The following is a 21,383-nucleotide window of genomic DNA, read 5'->3' on the forward strand; positions in this document are numbered from 1 at the left end:
TATTTCAAAACTAGTTAATATAGAGGTTCAAAAATAAAAATGATATTCAAATATCATGATTATTGCATAAAGTTTATCATATTATTCCTACAAAGTCCAACAGTTCACGTTTTTACGTATTTTTAGACATACTAAAATATTCTGAATGACACATCGCCCCTCTTTTAGTTTGGAATATTCCAAAAACTTTTCTTGCACACATTGATTAGATTCGGCTGCAGATCATCGGCTGTTGTTGACTTAGAATCAACTTGGAAAAGTTAAAAGATCACAGAAAATGGTAAGATTTCACTTATCAATAACCTTGATTCATATATTTTGTGATTTATAGAATCCATTGGTGAGGTACTTTAATTCAAGAAAAAGTGTAATTTTCCTTGAAAATGAAGATTTACACATTGGAATGTCGTTTATTTTTTAACATGGTAATCGTTGAGTGTCAAAAATCTGGATGCTCAGAGAGTTTTTTCTCGACAAGAAACTCGTATTTCCTGACATAGAAGTTATAGTCTATATATCCGATGTTATTATTTATTGCATGGTTTCTAAATGACACTACTGTGCATGCTCTCTGTCATATTTTTATGATCAAATGCTTATAACAGAATATATATACAGGTTGAAAGTTATATTTAGAATATAGTAGCAAACCATTATATTACTGTACACCAGGGCATGGTTTATTGGCTATTTAGGACCAACTATAGAATTGTGTTGCCTTGTACAGCTTTGGAACTCCCCTAGTCCAAATAATTATGCCTGGCAAGCCTATTTTATTTTTTTCTGGGACGCCTTCCCAATAAAATAGCCTTGCCAGACGTTATAATTATTTGGACTAGAACTTCAACTCCCCTCTCAAATGAGGGATATCCCTTAAACAACTTTACGAGGGCCTGTCCCTCAGACAAGGGGTCATTTTGCTGTTGTAGAAAATGAAAAACTTTATTACTTCAAAGGTGGGAAATTCAAAATATTGAATTTTTGGAACTTTTCTAAAAAGGGGGTCCACTTATTTTTGATTAGATTTAACTTAGGGACGTCATCATAAGATCAAAAAGAGGATCCATTTATTTTTAATGAGATATAACTTAAAATAAGTAGGAATATTACAAAATTCTTGGACATGTTTTGACCATATCAAGACATTTCTAACAATTGTTGTAATTTTATAAATTTAAATAAATCTTCTAAATTTTATGGCTCTTGACCCAAGAAAATGTTACTCTTATGGAAAAACTGGGCTGTTATATTTGTGACTGTTTTGAATTAAGGAGATCAGGTATGAATAGAATAGAATAGAATATTTTATTTACCAAATTAGGGCCCCAGGAGGGCATATGATACAGACAATATTATTATAAACAATAACATATGCAATACACACACAGTAAAGATATGTAACAAGTGTTATGAAAATAATAAAATAAAATAATATAACACAGAAAATACACTCAACGAAATAGTAGCAATGTATTATTATTCAATGAATACTATGTTGAAAATGACTCAAGTGCACCCGGTAAGTGTATCTTCACTTTGAGAAGACAAACATGAGGCATTAGTAGTTTGTGCGGAGAAATGTCAATATATAAAAATACAAAAAAATACAAAAAGAACCCAATAAAAAACAAAGCAATTAAGCACTCCCACATTTGACTATGAGGTGTACTGCAAATAACAAAGTTTATTTAATAAAGGATATTTAATATGACTTATCTGCAGAAAGCACCAAGAGTCGGTGCTTAAAGGGGAGTCCCTACTTGTACTTAATGCAGATGAGTCAAGCTCCTTAATTATTGAAAATATATTTTTAAAACATATTTCTAAGATTATAGATTCTGTGTCCAGCCAGCAAAGATCATCAAGGGACGGTGCCAAAGAATTTGAAATTCTTCTTATGATCTGTGCAGGCTTAACAGGGTATCCAAATTCATATTAAAGAGTTATAATGAATTAGTTATTGCAGATTAAGTTGTACTTTAATTCTTAAAGGGAAACTTCGCAAAAAAATCAAAAATTGATATTATGTTTATTCTGTATAAAAATGCTCAAATTCATAGATATTAACGTTTTATTCTGCTATATAAGAGATCACCATCGATTTTAAATTTAGAGTATCAATTCTCTGCGGTCAGCCATTTTGTCACCTTCTCCGATTTGCAGTCACGATATGTCTAAGGACCAAAACTACAGTAACCCGATGTAGTCGTAATTGCGTGTCGATATCTCGTCAATCGTACGGTTGTTTTATCCGACTAGTTAACTAGTTAACTAACTTGAAAATGTTCTTCTTTTTTTTTTTAAATAACCATGATCTCTTATTTTTAGACTGATAATATAGGAATTTAATAGTGAAAAAGTCAAAATTTCAAATCATAAATAAGTCTCCCGTGAAACTTGAATTGTTTTCGGAAATCTAATTAGTTCATAATTCTTTTATGTAATAAACTTTATTCAAATAAATTAGGATCTTCGCTCCACTGATCACCCGCATGGCTAAAGGTATTACTCCCAAAGATATTGACTTTGTAGGGGGTGTGAGGTGACACGTCCAGGTATTCAAGCGATTTCCTGTCGAGTTTGCAAATTCATGCATCGTTTCACTTCTTAGTGTATTGATAAGTGTACACGGCCGATAACTTATAACTTTCCATTTTGAACTATTAGGTGTATAATATGCATCTCTATGTTACGTGTCCGAAAGTGATATTACTAAACTCATACGCTTGTTTATGAATAACATTTCTGATGAAAAGAAAATTATTTATAAAAATATAAATAATACCCCCAAAAAAAAAAAACAGATTTGATGAAATAAAAATTTATATACATATTTTTTCATAGGGTAAATTTGGTAAAATGTAATAGATACTCGTTGTCAATGGTGAAGGCCAGAAATATTGATTTAAAAAAATGTACGCACTTGTCGACCATTCGTATATACGCCTGGATTATAAGTTACGGACCTATAGCGCAAATTAAAACATATACATGTATACATAGAACATAAGAAAGAAACATACATTTTGCGTAAATTGGGGTAAAAGTTTTGTAAAATGACAAGTCCACGTATGCCAACAGTATGTAATCATCAAATGACGATAGACTGTAGTATACCAAAAGAAGAAGAAGAAGAGATTTAAATACAGGTCGATATATAACTTTATTTGGCTCATCGAAGTTATGGACATTTATATATCAATTAGATGGTTCTCGAAAAAAGGAAGACATTCGCCATCATCACAATTGTTCCGACATGCATGTAATATATACGCAACTGGAAGTACACTAATACCGAGGGATGTGAATATTTTCCAGGAAAACTATAGAGTATCAAAGTTTCAAATCAATTTCGGGATTTATTTTCTCTCTTGATATTCAATGACAGCAATTTAAAGAATAAACTGCTTGTCCGTTTTAGTGGTATTCTTGCCAGTTGAAACAGACTTATAATTACATTTAAAAATAGGGAAAGATGACATTTAATTCGTTCATTTTTTTTAATACATCGTTGGTCAAATAGCTAAAGTATTATATATAGTTACGGTGTGAGACAAAGAGTATTTTAAGAAGGACATTCCCGATTATGTATAAATTTTGTTGATGTTTTTCACACTTGAAAAGCATATCTGTTCGTAATTTGTAGATTTCATTCCAATTTGATCCTTTAATTTCCTGTCAATTTTTTAAAACATCTGTTTTCAAATATATCTGAAGTATTCATGTGTTGTGAGATTTAAAATATTTTGATGAGCAGTTTAATTCCTCAATAGGTAATTAAAGATCACTTTGGATGGACTAAATTATATAATTGCAATTGTTAATGATCTGTTTGAAATATTTAAGGCTGCCGTTCCTAATTTGAAATAGTACAATTTTTAGTTCATAAACTCGTGTTTAGAAGGCTATTTTTATTTATAAATTCTTCAATTAAAATAATTCAGTATTTTATCGTTACTAAAGTAATCAAAAGTCATAATTCATTAAAAGTGATCTTATGCAAAATATAAAAATATACAACAGCTATCCAGTTATTGTGCGATCTTATTATTCCCGTTAATTAATTTTAATTATTTTTTTTTACATTCATGTGTCTGAAACTTTGTCTGACTCCCGTTTACAATTGATACGAAATGTTGTTCACACCTGAAATGCAAGTGAACCGTGACGCCTAGATTTCACTGAATGAGGATCAAAAGATTAGAATTAGATAATGCTAATCTTTTAATTACCTTGAGTTAAACTATGCATTCCACATTCTTTAGGTGTCACAAAACAATACACATTTTATTGTTTCCACCGTACAAGCAAGTGAAAATGATTGCTGGAATGAAGCAAAAAGGTCAGAATACAAACATGTATTTTTAATACACTATCGATCATGTCAGTTTCGTATGTTTGTTTCAAGTATTTTTAGAAAAAAAATCATAAAAATGTTCTATTGTATGATTTACTTTATGATTAAAATTCGTTTTAAAAAATCCACACGATCTTATTTTAAAAGTTGCATGGCTATCACTTATTTTTCGTTGGTTAATAGCTACATCAAAAGTCGTCGATGCGCTTTAAATCGGGTTATTAGATGGTTAACGAACAAGACTTAAATGAGATATTTTCACTCCCGGCATGCATCAAAGACTTAAACTACGTCACATAAGTCGGGAAGTTTCAAAAAATAAAATTAATAATTCCCAATTTTCTTCTTTATTAGATTTCATATCAAAATAAAACTTGGTGAATATGTTTTTTATGGTATTATGAACATAATAAGATGAAAAGTGAAAAATCACGAATTATCCCTTTAAGTATCTTCTATATATTTGTAAAATGCAAATAGTACATTAGGATCCTCATTATTCATTATCCAAATTAATTTGTTATCAATATTTAAATTTTGAAAGTTTGGACATGATTTTAATATATTTTGCATCATTTCCTCTCTTTTTAATAAATGAGTGTCACATTTAAATAAAAAATGAACTTCATCCTCAACCTGAACACTGACACTAAGTCAAGTAAATAATTTGAGAATAAATACATATACATGTATAATGTAATTTTATTATTCTTTTATTCACAATATATATGTGGTTTTTAGCTTGATTCTGACCAATGCTTATATTCCAAATATATATGTATATGCCTCTATTGTTGTTGTTACCAATTATGTAAATCAATTGTATCTGATTTTATGCCCTTTATGGGCCCTGTAATTTTGGAAATAAAAATATTCTATTCTATTCTATGCATATATTAATACAAGATGCATGTATAATTCTTTAGGGAAAGTTTCTTCAAATAACATATTAAACTATATAAATAAAAAGTGGTTTTTACAACAACAAATTTTTGTTATCACTTGGTTATTCACCAACCTAATGGCAAATAAGGGTCCCTGTTTTTTTGCAAATAACATGTTATAACATGATATATCTGTTCAATATAATCTTCCATGTTCAAGAAAGTTCTTAAACTAATGGATCCAGATTGTCTGATAGGGTTTGGTCATTTGACCAGTGCACATCTCTGAACACCCCAAAAGACCACTAACCCTAAGGAAAACAGGATTTTTGCAGAATAAAATGATGAGATTGATTTTGAATTTATAAGTAAAATTTTAATCATCATTTTTTACTTGTGCGTTATTGTAGAGAGAATGCGTAGAAAAAAGATACAGTTCCATACATGTTTAACATTAATTACTTTAAAAAAAGCCATTTGCCAATGTAATAAAAAGAATATAAACTGATTAAAGAATTCAAATATAGAAAAATATTCAACTCGTGAGCGAACAACACTGATATTTAACTCATGAGCTACTCGCATTCGTGAATTAATGTGTTGTTTGTTCACTCGTTGAATATTTTTCTCTATTTGAATTCTTCGACTAGTTGTTGAATATTCTATAAATCATTTGTCTACTTTTTAATTTTTAAATATGAAATTGATGAAAACATTTTATTTAGATAAAGATTATCACAATAATCACTTGTATAAAAAAGTGATATTAAAGACTAAATGTGAATAGTTCTGGCATCAGACTTTGTATTCAAAGACCAGTTGAGATGACTGTTTTATTTGGTATTCTAGTTATTATTTATTATTTAGAAAATATTCATCCTTGTTCAGAAAGTAAGTGAAATAGAAAAATAAAGATAAAAACAATATATAATTGTCATATTGGAGTCTTTAGAACTGAGGGAGTTAAACCCATGTCAGACAAGCTTATGAAGGTTTTTTTTACATAGATTTATAATTGAACTCTTAAAATATGTTCTATTATTCTATATATTGTATTGTATTACATGATTGAACCTTATGCCTTATGGGTTTAATTTTTCAATAAAGATTATTATAATTTGTCTAATAGATGGTATTTTCAGTGGCAGATCAAAAAATTTCATAAGTGGGAGCCCACTGACTGCTTAAGAGGGGGCCCGCTCCAGTCATACTTCAGTAATTCCCTATATAATCGACCATTTTTTCTCAGAAAATGGGGGCCGGGCCCCCTGAAAACCCCTCTAGATCCGCATCTGATTTTGTTATGTTCATTGGTGAAATGACCTACCCTTTTGTGTACAAATAACAACACAACACATATTGGCTATGTTGCACCCTAAATGCATTTTTCTCAAAATAACATTTATTCCTAGAAAAACTCCCTGGATAATCAAATTCTTGTACAAGGTTGCAGTACTGAAAACATAGACTATGCAATTTCTAATACATTTCGCTTTTCATCTCAAACTGTGCCACTCAATATAAATTTTCATAAAAATAATCCTGAAATGAAAAGTTCACATGCACTTCCAGTTTTCTAGGATTTTAATAAGGAAAGAAGTTATCAAAAATTCACTTTCCCACAAGTTTACTGAACTTTCCCTGAATTTTATACTATTTTAAAAATGTTTTCATAACTATGTTATTAATCGCATGTATGACCATGTACAGTCAGCAATGGTCAGTGGACAAAAGTGAGTTTCAACTAAAAAAATGTCCTATCATTCAGGCCTCTACAATAACTTTTTTTTCAACTTGTCCCGTAGGACAAGTACATACCAAAACTTACTTGTCCAAATGAAATTGTTACTTGTCCAATTTTTTTTTAAGTAAAAATAACCTTTTTACATCTCAAGTTGATTAAAGGAACAAAATGAATTAAAGCAATAGAACAGAATTTGATGTATTTCTTTTTTATGGTTAATTAATGAATACACACACAGGCACTGGTCTCAGAATTTATTATATAAAGGTATAAGACGAGTGCCTGTGAATACACATTGACATATCCGTTTTTTTACAGTTTATATGAGAAAATACAAAACTGGCAGAAGGTTTAAAACGGAACACAAATTAAACCTGCAATTGCTCCTCAGTGAATAAACCAAATAAAACAGCTAGCAAATAACCCTAACCCTAAACCAAATAAAACAGCTAAACAAAGAAAGAAACATATTTAAGATGGAAAAAAATCTGGGGTTGCTATTGCCTAAATATTCAATATTGTGTTGATGAAAAACCCAATACATTAAGGAGCTTGGTGGTGAAAAACCCAATTTGATATTAACATGAGGGGTGAATTGGAATTGATAATGCAATTAAAAAACTTTATCACCCAATTATATATGAAAATGATGGGTAAAAAACCCAATTTGTGAATTCTTATCTGGAGCTCTGCATGGTGTCTATTGTAAAAAATCACTCATTCTCATGATGATACTGATAGATTTACTTGGTAATTTTTTGAAAAATATTAGTTTTAGTTTGAGTGGGATAAATAGGCAGTGGAACCTTCCCATTAAGCCAAACAAATGAAAAAGAAGAAATATAAGCAGAAAGGAAGGCTTGGCTGGTCTTTTTCTGCAAGATATAATTGACATATTATATTGCTTTGTCAGACCATGACTGACAGGTCAAAAAATGTTTTTGCAAATTCAGACTACACAAAATACGTCGGACCTTTGGACAATTTCGGTGAATAATGGATCGGTCTGGTAAAATTTTGTTGAATTCCGGTCCGAATATCTGGTGTTTTTTTCATGGATTTTTCTAAAATTCTAGCAAAATTGCCAAACGATCTCAAATTCATTTTCATCTTTATTATTCATCACAGCGATGTTTATTTTGTTCAACCGCTAGCTTTATGCCGAACATCGCCAACCAGTAATGTGTAAATCGGGGTAAAAACATATCTGACTGTCAAAAACAACAATTAATGGATGCCATCATTGGCACAACCGGAAATGTAAATAAAACTGGATCAGATTCTAGGAACGGATAATGATAATTCCGGGTTTGCCGATTTAAATACAATAAATGAATAAAAATCCAAGCAGATCACAAAATTTAGCTATGAAATATAAACACTAGAATTGAAAACCGAAAGATATATGAAAAAGAAAGAAGAAACAGGAAACAATATTTTATACAGAAACTCTAAATTATGTTTATTTCACAAACATTGTCAAAATCCAATAAAATGGGACATTACTCTTCACTGAATTGCATTCAGGCAATTGTGCACAACTTTCATAACAATATACCCTCTTGTTACATCATTTTGTTTTATTTTGTGCATTTTGGGGAGGAGTAGGGCACAACAAAGTCATATGTTTGTTGTTTTTTGTCGGATAATATACAATTAGATGTAAAAAAAATTGGTCTGGTAAAATTTCATTCGGTCTGGTAAAGCTAGGATGCTTGCCAGACCGAATGTCCTGTAAAAATAAAATTCATTCGTGAAGTCTGAAATTAGCTTATTTTACACTTCTAAAATGGAGTCAAGCTTTTTGCCAGTGGGGCCATTTGTGTTGTATCTATACATCTTGATTTTTTCAGGCAAATAAGTTTATTAACTAGATGTCCTCAATGCTACCAACAGTGAACACTTCAGGCTGATCAAACATCAGACATTTCATAATTTACTGGCCTTGATATTGACATTCCAGTGTGTGAAACCTTTTTTTTCTTGAAACTTGCCAAATTGTCGAGCGGATTTTCATTTCAACTCCCCAAATTGAAATCCCACTTGCCAGCTTGGCGAGTGTCCAAAAATTTGAACTCGCCATCATATTAAGAATTATTGTATTATTATTATTATTATTGATTACAGTGCTTAAGGGGGTAGACCTTGGTTCAGGGAGATAACTCTTTAAATCAGTAATGCGTTTGTAAAAGTCGAGTTTCGTCAATGAATTTTAAGCATTTACCTGAAACAGATTGGAAATAATCTGTGTATCCAGGAAGCTTAGAACATATTTATGAAAATTGCTGACACAAACGTACTGATGATTTTAAGAGTTATTTCCCTTAACCTAGGTCTACCTCTTAAATAAAGCACTTATCTAAATAAACATTTACTCTAAGCGCTTTACAATGCATAAAAAAACCAATGATACAATAGAATAAAAAATAGAGACCATAAAAAATACAACTCAATATATGAAAATTGAAAATTATTCAATAAAAATAATTTTAAAATATAGACAAATTGTTTTATGTATTAAACAATTTTAGAAATAGCTCCAAAGTTGCTACTGTTACCCTAACTAATGCTTTTTGTCGAGCCTGCAACTTTTGTTGCAGAAAGCTCGACATAGGGATAGTGATCCGGCGGGGGCGGCTACGGCGGCGGCGTTAGCTCACTTCTTAAAAGCTTGATATTTTAGAAGGTGGAAGACCTGGATTCTTCATACTTTGTATATAGATGCTTCATGTTACGAAGTTTCCGTCAGTCACATGTCCAATGTTCTTGACCTCATTTTCATGGTTCAGTGACCACTTGAAAAAAAAGTTGTAATGTTGAATTCTCTCTTATTATAAGTAATAGGATAACTATATTTGATATGTGCTTACCTTGCAAGGTCCTCGTGTATGTCAGACAGTTTTCACTTGACCTCGACCTCATTTCTTGGATCAGTGAACAAGGTTAAGTTTTGGTGGTCAAGTCCATATCTCAGATACTATAAGCAATAGGGCTAGTATATTCGGTGTATGGAAGGACTGTAAGGTGTATATGTCCAACTGGCAGGTGTCATCTGACCTTGACCTCATTTTCAAGGTTCATTGGTCTCTGTTAAGTTATCTTGATTAATGTTAAGTTTATGTGACCGTTGTAATAAAGCTTAGCTTTATACTTAGGACTATCAACATAATATCAATGATTAGTATAGAAGGCGAGACATTTCAGCGTGTGCACTCTTGTTACAATATTTATGCTATGAGAAAAACAAATATTGTTCTGCTATGTACACTGTAAAGATTATTTTGCTGACCTTTGCCTTCTTTTCATGTTATTAAAAAGCTGGATTAAGGTTCATCAAATGGAGAAATATGGCCGTATTTTTACCTCAAAAACTACTCTATGTACAGACTTACCTGTGCAGTTTGAAAAGTTTTAAGGCCTGGCATCCACTAGATGTGTAAAGGTAATTGCATTTTGTGTTTCAGAAAGATAAAATCATTTTTGGATTTTGATGGGCATTTCTTTTGGTATCATCTGGGCCCCAGTTTAAATAGAAGTCAAGGATAACAGTATAGATTTTGCAGGAAAAATGTTTTTTGATACAATCTTTTTGATGGCTTAATTCAAAGTCGTCACAGAAGATCTACTTGCCACAAGGGCGAGTTCTATTGAACCTGGACTCACCAAATATGATTCTTACTCGTATTTGGCGAGTTGGCGAGCGGAGGTTTCATACACTGCATTCTTGTATACTTTTGACAGTTCTGTGGGACAATGTACTTGAATCCTACATGTAATTAAACATGTTAAATAAGCTAATGTGTTTTTTCTCAATTGTAGTCAACATCAGCAGACATATCCCCTTGCATAACCCCATCAACAACACCTTTGAGTGGGACACATGCTCCAAAATATGGGACAGTGATTCCAAACAGGATATTTGTTGGTGGCATAGCAGCAAATGTAAGTTAATCTATAGTCATTGTCATTTGAATTGCTTTCTCCATTTGTTAATATTTTATTAGTAAAACAAATGTCTCATTAGTATCCCTATATGTGTACACATTGTTTTGTAGACCTACAATGCATACATTTTATACATGTTTATCAAGTCCCATTGATATGTTTATGTCTGCATATAAAACATAAATTTAAACTGGACATGATTAATCTGTTAAATGTTCCCCGATTGTTTATAGACAACTGAAGATGAATTGAAGAATTTCTTCTGTGCTTATGGAGCAGTCAAAGATTCCAAGATTATTGCTGATAGAGCTGGAGTTTCTAAAGGGTAAGTAAGATTTACAAAAATATATTTTAAGCTGTCATGCATGTACTCCTATTAAACAAAAGTTCTGGAGTGAAAACCTGATTGCATTTGTCACATCAAACAACAATTAATAACACATTGTGCAGATAGTCTGAATTGTAACATGCACAAAATGTAGTGGTCTGAAAATATTCAGGAATTCTGCCAGAAGTAAAGTATAGATATTTTAATTGTAAGGTTGTATTTACATGATTAAACTTGTTGTTAAAACTCGAAAGATGTATTTCTGTAAGAGTTACTGAAGTTATATGTACAAAGAATTTGTTTTTAACATAGGTATGGCTTCATTACCTTTGAAAACCAGGAAGATGCTGACAGAATAATTAAAAATGAAGTAAGTGGACTGTATATAGTTGGAATACTGTATTTCTTTTTCATTGATTTAAAAAAAATTGAAATATAAAGGAGAAGAAATCTATATTCCAGAATAATTTTGTGTATATATTTATTGTAACAATGTTTTAACAAATGCAAATTGAAGTCATCCGGAAAATGATTTAAATAGAATTGCTTTTAGTGTGTCTGTCTATGCATCTTGAATGTTTTTACTTATGTATTTTGCTATAAGATGTTTTTACAAAGATGCTAATGGCTTGTGTGAGTTAAGTTTTTTTTGAGTAAGGACTTGGGTTTTGACTATTTTGTCAAAACTATTCCATAAAACTCTTATTTTAAAAACTTGAATGTTTTTACTTATATTTTTAATTTCATGGGCCAAATAATACTTCTTTAATAAGGAGTAACCCGTCATAACAATGATCACTGAAAGTAAAAAAAAAGAAAAAAGATTAAAAATTGTGACCAGAGTTTATATAGCCAAGTTAGTAGTATAAGTTACATTCAAAATTGTCCTGTTTTTTGCTTGCATGCCTTCATTTCTCTACACTTATGAATACTGTTCAAGTGTTGCAACAGGGTATAATGAATTGCTGTTCTTAGATTCTAGTGATTACCTTGATATTGTTCTTTATTTTAGTCGGAGAATTTGGTATTTAGAGACAGAAAGTTAAATATTGGACCAGCAATAAGAAAACAAGTCAGTTTGGAACAAGAAGCTGTGGTTAGTTACTTTTATATCATTTTAAATGTTCTTATGACAGGATTTTTAAAGACTTGTCTTTATTGCTGCTATTGATGCAATATTAGTTACTGACCTATTGATAATCTGATATCTGAGAGTAAATTCTGTTTTATCATTGTTTTTTCCGCTCATCAATTATTTCAAGACTTATTTTAAAATTAACATTTAGTCATCTATTTTGATCTGTCCGTAATTTCAGTATTTAAAAGAATTGAAATTTATTCGCTTTTTTTCATTTTTCTTAAATGACCTACTTAGTTATTTCCTGGCAAATAATTGTGTACATAACCTTGATGGGTTTGAATATTATAGCCATCAGAATTTATTATATGATTATAAATAAGGAATGAAAACCAACAATCAATTGGAAGTATAACTTCTTTTTTATAATGTTTACTTGTGGTTTTTAAATATGACTGATAATAGTTTTCCTGGTGCTATTTATTTAAAAATTATTTAATATGACCTATGATTTAGGGTCAAATCTTGTACTTGTTGAAAAATAGGGGGAGACTTGCATGTATATGTATTGCATAGTTATTAAAAGCAAAAGTTGTTTTATTGCATAAGTTTTAAATTTAAAATCTGGGCTTTCAATAGGCTTATTGAAACTTTTTAAATGATGTGAATTGTCTGTATTTGATCAATATGATATTCAAGTGTAATTCCATTAAAAAACATAGGAAATGAAAACTAATAGTCCAGAAGCAGTGAGTAGTTGACATCTGCCTTCTTGTGTCTCAATCTTTTCATTTTTAATTGGCACACTTGTGAAAAATTAAAAAAGTTGATACCAACAGTTTGTTATAGAAACATATTGAGATACTAAACAAGTTTTAAAATATAAATCAATTATTAGTGCCTTTCAAAACGATGAAATATATACTCATCATCACTGACAAAACTTCAAACAGTGATGGTGGTTATTTTTAATTAGAAAGTTGTTATATAATTTGCATGCTTTTTGTTACAGATAATTCCCAGAGCCTATGGTAAGTACAAAAAGAAGTTTAATGCACATCAACACACTGTGACAACATACTGCATGATAATTACACCTGAGTGGTAACAACATCTATAAATAGATACCTGATGATGACTTTTACAGATCACTTCTAGATAATAATGATGAAGTGGTTTACCTTGGAATTTATTTACCTTCTATAACAGGAATAATATCAAATACTAAGTGGCAATAAAAATTACTATTGTATTAAAGAAGCATGGGTATTGCTGCATACAGAATGTGGCGGGTTAGACATGTAAGCAGGATCCCAACCCTCCCCTAACCTAGGACAGTGGTGTAACAGTACAATATAAGAACACACAATAAAAATTCAAGTCTGTTTGAAGCCACTATTAAAATTCAGAATTTAAAACAAATTTTAAGTTAGAGAGGGGGTCAATATTTTTTATGCTCCATTTATGGGCATTATGTTTTCTGGTCTGTTCGTTTCGTCCGTTCGTCTACCCTGCTTCAGGTTAAAGTTTTTGGTCGAGGTGGTTTTTGATGAAGTTGAAGTCCAATTAATTTTAAGCTTAGTAAAACATGTTCCCTATGAAATTGTCTTTTTAATTTTAAAGCCAAATTAGAGATTTTATCCCATTTTCACGGTCCACTGAACATATAAAATGAGTGCGGATGGGGCATCCATGTGCTATGGACACATTCTTGTTATTTATTTCAAATGATTGGTATAAACTTAACTGTGAAAGAGTGTTATTAGTAATTCGAAATGGAATTTATTTGTGATTGATTGATTGGTGCTTACTTGTAAGTCACCTCATTAGAAACTTTTACAATTTTCTCACTGTTATTTTCCAACCATTGGTATGTCATGGGAGATTATTGAGATTCTTTATATAGGAATAGACTGTAAATTGAAGACTGGTTATGATTTTTTAAATAATATGATTACAGAGTTCCCAATTTTTATTTATGTTTTAGGATTTATAAGTTATTTAAGATGAACACCAAAGTTTTTGAGATAAGTTGTTTGTAACTTGGTTACATTTTAATAAGTCTCTATACTAAGAAATGATATGATTTTTGGTATGAAAACTTACAATATTTTGTTATACAGAGTAATCTTATTTTAGATATCTTGGACAGTCACTTCCTGTTCAATGATATTTAATTTTATTATTGTACATGCTAAGCATGTTTTTTTATCGTTTTGCACCTGACACTTTTCATTTTTTGCTCAATTACAAAAAAAAATACAGTACTTAAATTAGAATGGACTAATGGTGAGGTCTGTTAAAGTAACTATTTCTATGAAAAGTTACCCTTTTTCTTCAGCTTGAAGACAGCACCCAAGAGTATATAAGGTAGTTGATGCCTGAACGTTCAAGCCTGCTGACTGATGTTACTTTGTTTCTGTTCTGTACACACAAAAACACTACCGTTATCTTTTTTGCAGTTTTTTTGGCATGCAGGGTGCACTATCGAATTGAATTAGTATTTTATTATTCATTATACGATTTTCCCAGGTAAAGAAGACAAATCTAAATCTTTTGGCTATTTTGAAATTTATCTTCTCATAGCATTGTAATCATTTATAAAGGAAAATGACAAAGACTTAATTGCTTTGAAATGATGCATAAAGATTGTATACATTTTATATGATTTACATGTACATCGTGTGCATGTATTTGGCTAGTTGGTTTGGTTTCATTGAAATTATTTCTCAAAAATGTATTGTTGAAAACCTTTGGACTTTTAATTGTATTATTGTAAATTAGATGCATATTTCAATCTTTTATGCATCCAAAGCACTTTCACAAATCTTTGTCATGAGTGTCCACACTGCAAAACAACAAATATTTTAGTTATCTTGTGTTGTTAGTTTTAACTTTCAATATTTTCAGTTGCAAAATTTTGTTCTGAATTAAGAACTGGGGAAAGCGCCATAACAAGTAGTTGACAGTCACTTTTTGGATATAAACTGAAGTTTATTGCATTTTAAAATTGTTGGTTATTACCCATGTTTTATTATATAATGATGTAATCCATGTTGTTGTTTATAGCAGAGTTAGCATGAGTTGGACACCCAACCTTAGCGTAACAACACTTCACTAGTTTGTGTTAAGTCCATCAGAAATCAGTCATACAACTTCTCTCAAATCCTTCTGATATTCAAAGGAAATGTTCATATTAAACTTTGACAAAGTGTATATTATGGGTCTAAGCCATTCTATACACCACAACCTTTTGGTTAGTGTGTGGTATATATAAATTATCTGGTAATATAAACTGTTGGTAATTTTACTGGGGGGGTATGTTGGCAGTTAGATTTGTATGACTGGTTTTAAATGGTGTTGAAATTATCTGCATATTGCAATCGTGCTAAATATACATATACTATTTGATTTTACTGTCGGGTGCAAAAGGTCAACATTACACAAATGTAAATAGAAAAGTATTTTTCTTTTTTGTTTAAAATTGTTTTGATATAAAAATAAAGTTATTAGGTAATTCCCCATAGTTGTGCAATTCCCTCAAAATTAAATGTATTTTGTGTGTCTGAAAATGAGAGGTGAAAGATATCAAACTCTCCAGTGCTTTTCTGGACAAACCTTTATCAGAAACACTCAAATCTGAACATGTGGAAGCAAGGGATGAGAAAATAGGCAGAAATGTAAAATACTGGTTAAATTTATGATTTGATTTCTGTAACACCACACATAATTTTTCTCATAAAAAACCCACCCCACCATCAACAAAGTAAGATCTTTCTGTAATGACATTTTTAGTGATGCAAGAATAAAACTCTCAGCATTTATATTGCCTAAAAATAAATCTTCATTTGAAGTTGTTTTAATTTATCTGATTTATCCTTGCAACAAGTTTTTCTTAATTTGAAATTTGTTAATAACATTAAAGACAAAGTTTGTTATAAATATTTTAAATTTATAAATAAGCACTTGACAGTAAAATCTGCACCATAAAGCACAACCTATATATATATATATAATAGTTTGAATGTATGTATATATTGTATGAATTGCTAGCTAACTTTATTTGTAGATCCTACCCTCCCAGCAGGATCTGTCATGTACTCTAATGGCATACCATATACATACCAGAATGGACTTGCCATATTCCAGCCCCCAACAGAAGGAGGCTACCCTATACCTCAGCCACAGGTACAATCACAGGTAAATATTTTCCAGCAGAATTGAATCTAATGCTATACTTAACCCTTTCACCGATTGCTGCCCAGACAGAAGCTACTCTGAGACGATGGCTTCCCTGGTTACTATATCTGAAGTGGGAGATCTTCATAATAAATGTCAATAAAAACTTGTTTGTAGTTATCATTCACTAACACCATGTTCACAGTTTTGTTCATGTTTTGATAATTTTTTCTTCATAAAATGTTCAAATTTTCAAATTTTCGGCATTATGTAGGTGAAATTCTCAAAATTTTGCTCTTTGACCCAAAAGTGTAATTTTTTAACCCAAAACGGCAAAATTTTTAAAATTTTTATGAGGCTGTACAAATTCCTCACACTGAACGATGTCCATTCCAAGTGTTTTGTACATAAACAACATTTTATGTAAAAAAACTATACTAGTTTGGCTTCAATTCTTCCATATTCTTTCAAAAAAAAATGTTCCCTCATTTCAAATTCTCGTAAATTCCGTAAATTTCCTCTGATTTTGACACGGTTTTCAACAAACAGAAGCGCCATGTTTACACTTTCATCCGGGTATTCATCAAAGAAAGATAACTCATGTTTGCACTGTTTTGAGCGGGAAATATAAAAGAGGTATTTCGATCCCGGTAAAACCGGACTCATTGTCAGCTGTCTGAAGCGTGAATCCCAGTAAATCGGGACTCATCGGCGAAAGGGTTAAAAAACATTTTTTTTTATCATCCTGGACTAATATTCCAGTCCTTAAGGAGGGGAGGTTCCCAAGTCCAATTACAGGTTAGTATTGACTATTCCAAGTATATATATCTGACATTTGCCATTTTCCCTTGATTTCTATTTCACATCCTTCTGGGGTTAATTTTGCAGGTTGATCATTAGTAGCTATACATGTCAGGTAATTTTTTGAATTATCAAATGGTCTATAAAGGACTATTGTGTCTGTGTCATTACCTATAGGCCTTGACTTTGTGGTGATATTCAAGTGGTTGGTTAAAAAATGTATAAACCATAACCCCAAGGCCAGTATGAAATGTGGTATGTTGGTAAAATTTTCCTGCAAAGAGGCCTTGCTTCGCTTGCCATGTACAAATAAAGAAGTTTTGGTTAAACCTTGTTTAGACAGAAAAACTAGGGTGCTTCAGATGGGTATGCATTTGTTGCTTCACAAGTTGCACCTGCCATATTGCTCATGCCAGAATAAGATTTCTGATTGTTTTATTTATCTTCAGGCAGCAGCAGCATACTCTACTCTAATGTTACCACAGGCTTCACCTCAAGCATACTATATTTCACCACAGTATGCATATCAGCCAGTAAGTATTTTAGAGGATCTTAAGTCACCAAGTAGATATCTTCTCATAAGATGTGGTATCAGTGCCAATGAGACCACTCTCCATCCAAGTCACAATTTGTAAATTAATAGGTCAAAGTACAGTCTTGTATAACATTTGGGAGTACAATAAGTCACCATAGTGTCTTGGTAACATACAGGAGTACACAAATTGTGTCTTGTCTTGATAATATTCAGGAGTACACAAGTAGATTATTGTAATCATTGCAACTGTGCAAACCAAAAAAAATATTTTCTGGATCTGAAAAATATGAAATAAGTCCAGAATTTAATTATCATAATCAACAATCTTGATGACAACTGCATGAAGGCTGAATGCTGAAAAAGTGAACCATATTTCATATGGAATGTTGTCAAACTTTGGCATTGTATACTTTGGCAGGAAAAGCCCAGAGTAAGTCATACACAATTTCATGTACATTCTTAATCTTGTAGGTCACACCACAGTGGCAAACAACAAATTCTCAGTGGAGATGGGCACCACAGGTAAGATGGACCAAATTATTTTTATGCCCCCTTTATGAGCATTATGTTTTTCTGTCTGTTTGTCCGTTTGCTGTTTAACTTCAAGTTCAAGTTTTTGGTAGAGGTAATTTTTGATGAAGTTGAAGTCAAATCAACATGACATGATCTTTTTATTCGAGTTTTGACCCCTATTTAACAGTCCACTGAACATAGAAAATGATAGTGCGATTGGGGCATCAGTGTACTGTGGACACATTTTTGTTATTCAATAATTGGCGTAAAGGACCTTAGTAGCTTTTAAAACAAAAAAGCTTATATGTAACATAACACAAGATAACTAGATTTTATCAATTTTTACCTAACTGTCTATATTTAGTCTATTCAAATGGTTAAATTGAACAAAAGTATTTGTCAAAAGACAGCAACCAAACCAAAAATAAACAGAATACATTTAAAGGACTACATACAGTCTTCAACAAAAGAATTGTTTTTATTCACTGTCAAATTCCCCCAGTCTAGAAAAGATATGATTATATTTAACAGATACAATTGGAGATCTGCCATTATCTAAAAATTAAGGTTAAAAATTATTTGTGAACATTTTAATTATGGAACTTTATCAGTTGGGTATGTGTATATTTTTCAAGAAAGGAATTTTAAATAGCAAAAAAGCATCAGAATTGAAAATTTTGCCTCAAATTTATGACTAGTGAAGGGAAAAAGAAAACTAGTAGATCTCATATTTATAAATGAAAGTAATATTTATTTTAATATATATAGTTACTTGTTTTTAACTTTTTGTTTAAACTTTTGTAGAGTCCAACACAAGCAATGACTGGATCTCCAGCTTATTACTACACAACTATGCAGACTGCCTCACCTGAGCAGCTTATGTATGCCCATCAACAGCCACAGTTAACCCTCCCGACAGGTGAGGTGTCTGATCCTGGCACTGCACTGATAGACGCTTCCTCTATGGAGGTAATCCCTCACTATGCATATTAATCCTTTAACCAAGTTACAGAACTAGAGTCACAATGTAAATGGTATATGCAGAAAATTGTAACAACTTGGATGGAAAAAATCTCTCAGTAGTATCTCACAGTTCTGTAACTAATTTGCATAATTCATTGTTTCATAAATAAGTGATTGGTATGTTGTAAGTTGTTACAAGTTGAGAACTTCCAATGTTATGACCTGAAGTATATGTGTATCTGGATATTGTTGTTATTGATAACATTGTACAGTAAAGCAAACATTACATAAAGCAAGCTGTCCTCTAGGAATGCAGTGGTGCATGGTCTGATCATTCCATTATTATTTATTTCCTTTCGTGATTAATTTGTGATGCCTGCTTGTGTGTTGATTGATATAACTAAAAAGAATATATTTATTTACTATTTATTTATTTCAATGTTAAGTTTATTTTGAGTGTTTGATTGAATATATTCCTGTTTTTGTTTTAATTTGGTTTCCTCCTTGCTTTTAATTATCCTTGGGACATTTTAGACTTGGATTCAGGGTTCTGGATGGTTTTAAGTTTATAGAATCTACTGAAGATGCTACTCCTGATTTTTATTGAGATTTATGTTTGAAGTTTTAATGATGGACAGAAGATGGTTAGCTTGGTGAGACTGCATGTGTGTAATTAATTTCTTCACTTTGTAGGTACGAGATGCTAACCAAAAGTGTGTCATGTCCTACCCATCCATGATTCCAAGGCTATTTACATAAACATGTATTATGCATTTATAAACAATAGTGCATGGTGGTTGTCTTCATTGCTCTCTTTGTAGCTTAGTGTAGATTTCTTGTAGTCATATATAGTATTAATCATGTTAATTGCATGAATTTACAAATATTAGTGCTTAGATGTGTAATTTTAAAAAAAAACACTTTTTGAACAAATTTTTGGAAGTAATTTGATGTTCTGGTTGTCATGTTTTGTTTGGTTCAGTCATCAGTTTAATTGAATTTTTGGTTTGTATGTTATAAAACAATGAACAGCTTCTGGGAAATCCAACTCAGTTTAACTTGTTGGTATTTACAGCATTTTTAACCACATCCTTTTTGCAAAACTAGGGGATTCTAATTTGACAATGGCTGTGTAAACTGCTTGTATATTTATGGCAATATATCTCAGAAGATAGAAGACCTGAATACTTCATTCCTTGTATACAGATGCCTCATGTTCTGAAGTTTCCATCTGTTATATTTTCATTGACCTCATTTTCTTGGTTCAGTAACTTCCTTAGTTTTTTATCACATGATTTTTTTGCACTAATAAGTAATAGCCAGGATAACTATATTTGGTATATTGGGATCAGTACAAGGTTTACATGTCAAATTGTAATGGTTCATTGATCAATGTAAAGCATAAGTCATCTATATATGTCAAGTGCACACGTCCATCTGGCAAGGTTCATCTCATTAACTATGATCATGGATAATGTTTAGCTTATGTAATACTTGTTTAAAAAAAAGCACCCAGCAAAAAGTTTTTTTTTTTAAAGAATAATTCATACAAATTTGTCGCACTTATTTCTTTCAATAGTTTGTAAAGAAGGAATAAATGTTGAAAACTACCAAAGACCTTCTATCAGCTGTCCGTCTTCTTGGTGTATATATATATTTTGATATTCTGCATATTGTTTCACCTCACTAACATCTAATATCTTGTCATCAACTGCATATACACCATTACTTAAATACATAATGGGCTTTAATTTTGTTTTTCATTAGTGATTTGTTCTTCACAATTAGTATTGCACTGGAGTTTAATGGTGAACATATAGCAAAAACAATTTCTTGAAGAAACATGAAAAGGCAATATTATAGTTGATGCTTAGTTTAAACAGCTTTTTAGTTCACATTCATTGTGCGAAATATGTACTACTTGCTTAAAAGGCATTTGGACAGTGTAAACTTTTCTCTAGGTTTTTGTTATTTAAATAATGGTTGAATATACTTCCAAGTAGATGAGTTATAAGGGATAACCAAGGAGGTTATATGAGAAGGAGAGTGAACACTC

The 21,383-nt window shown here is 31.2% G+C and overlaps 1 protein-coding gene across 1 annotated transcript in view; it reads left to right on the forward strand.

Annotated features, from left to right (window-relative positions):
* The first annotated feature begins 164 nt into the window (after positions 1-164).
* Positions 165-21,383, forward strand: part of LOC139513729 (protein boule-like) — a 28,060-nt gene continuing 6,841 nt past the window's right edge. The window contains exons 1-10 of the mRNA XM_071302484.1: positions 165-280; positions 10,805-10,927; positions 11,164-11,255; positions 11,571-11,628; positions 12,271-12,354; positions 13,349-13,367; positions 16,406-16,536; positions 17,766-17,849; positions 18,323-18,373; positions 19,169-19,333. Of these exons, the coding sequence (XP_071158585.1) occupies positions 278-280; positions 10,805-10,927; positions 11,164-11,255; positions 11,571-11,628; positions 12,271-12,354; positions 13,349-13,367; positions 16,406-16,536; positions 17,766-17,849; positions 18,323-18,373; positions 19,169-19,333 (810 nt within the window). The 5' untranslated portion in view covers positions 165-277. The remainder of the gene's footprint in view (positions 281-10,804; positions 10,928-11,163; positions 11,256-11,570; positions 11,629-12,270; positions 12,355-13,348; positions 13,368-16,405; positions 16,537-17,765; positions 17,850-18,322; positions 18,374-19,168; positions 19,334-21,383) is intronic.

The sequence above is a fragment of the Mytilus edulis genome, chromosome 2, assembly GCF_963676685.1.
Source record: "Mytilus edulis chromosome 2, xbMytEdul2.2, whole genome shotgun sequence".
NCBI classification, from domain to species: Eukaryota; Metazoa; Mollusca; class Bivalvia; order Mytilida; family Mytilidae; genus Mytilus; species Mytilus edulis.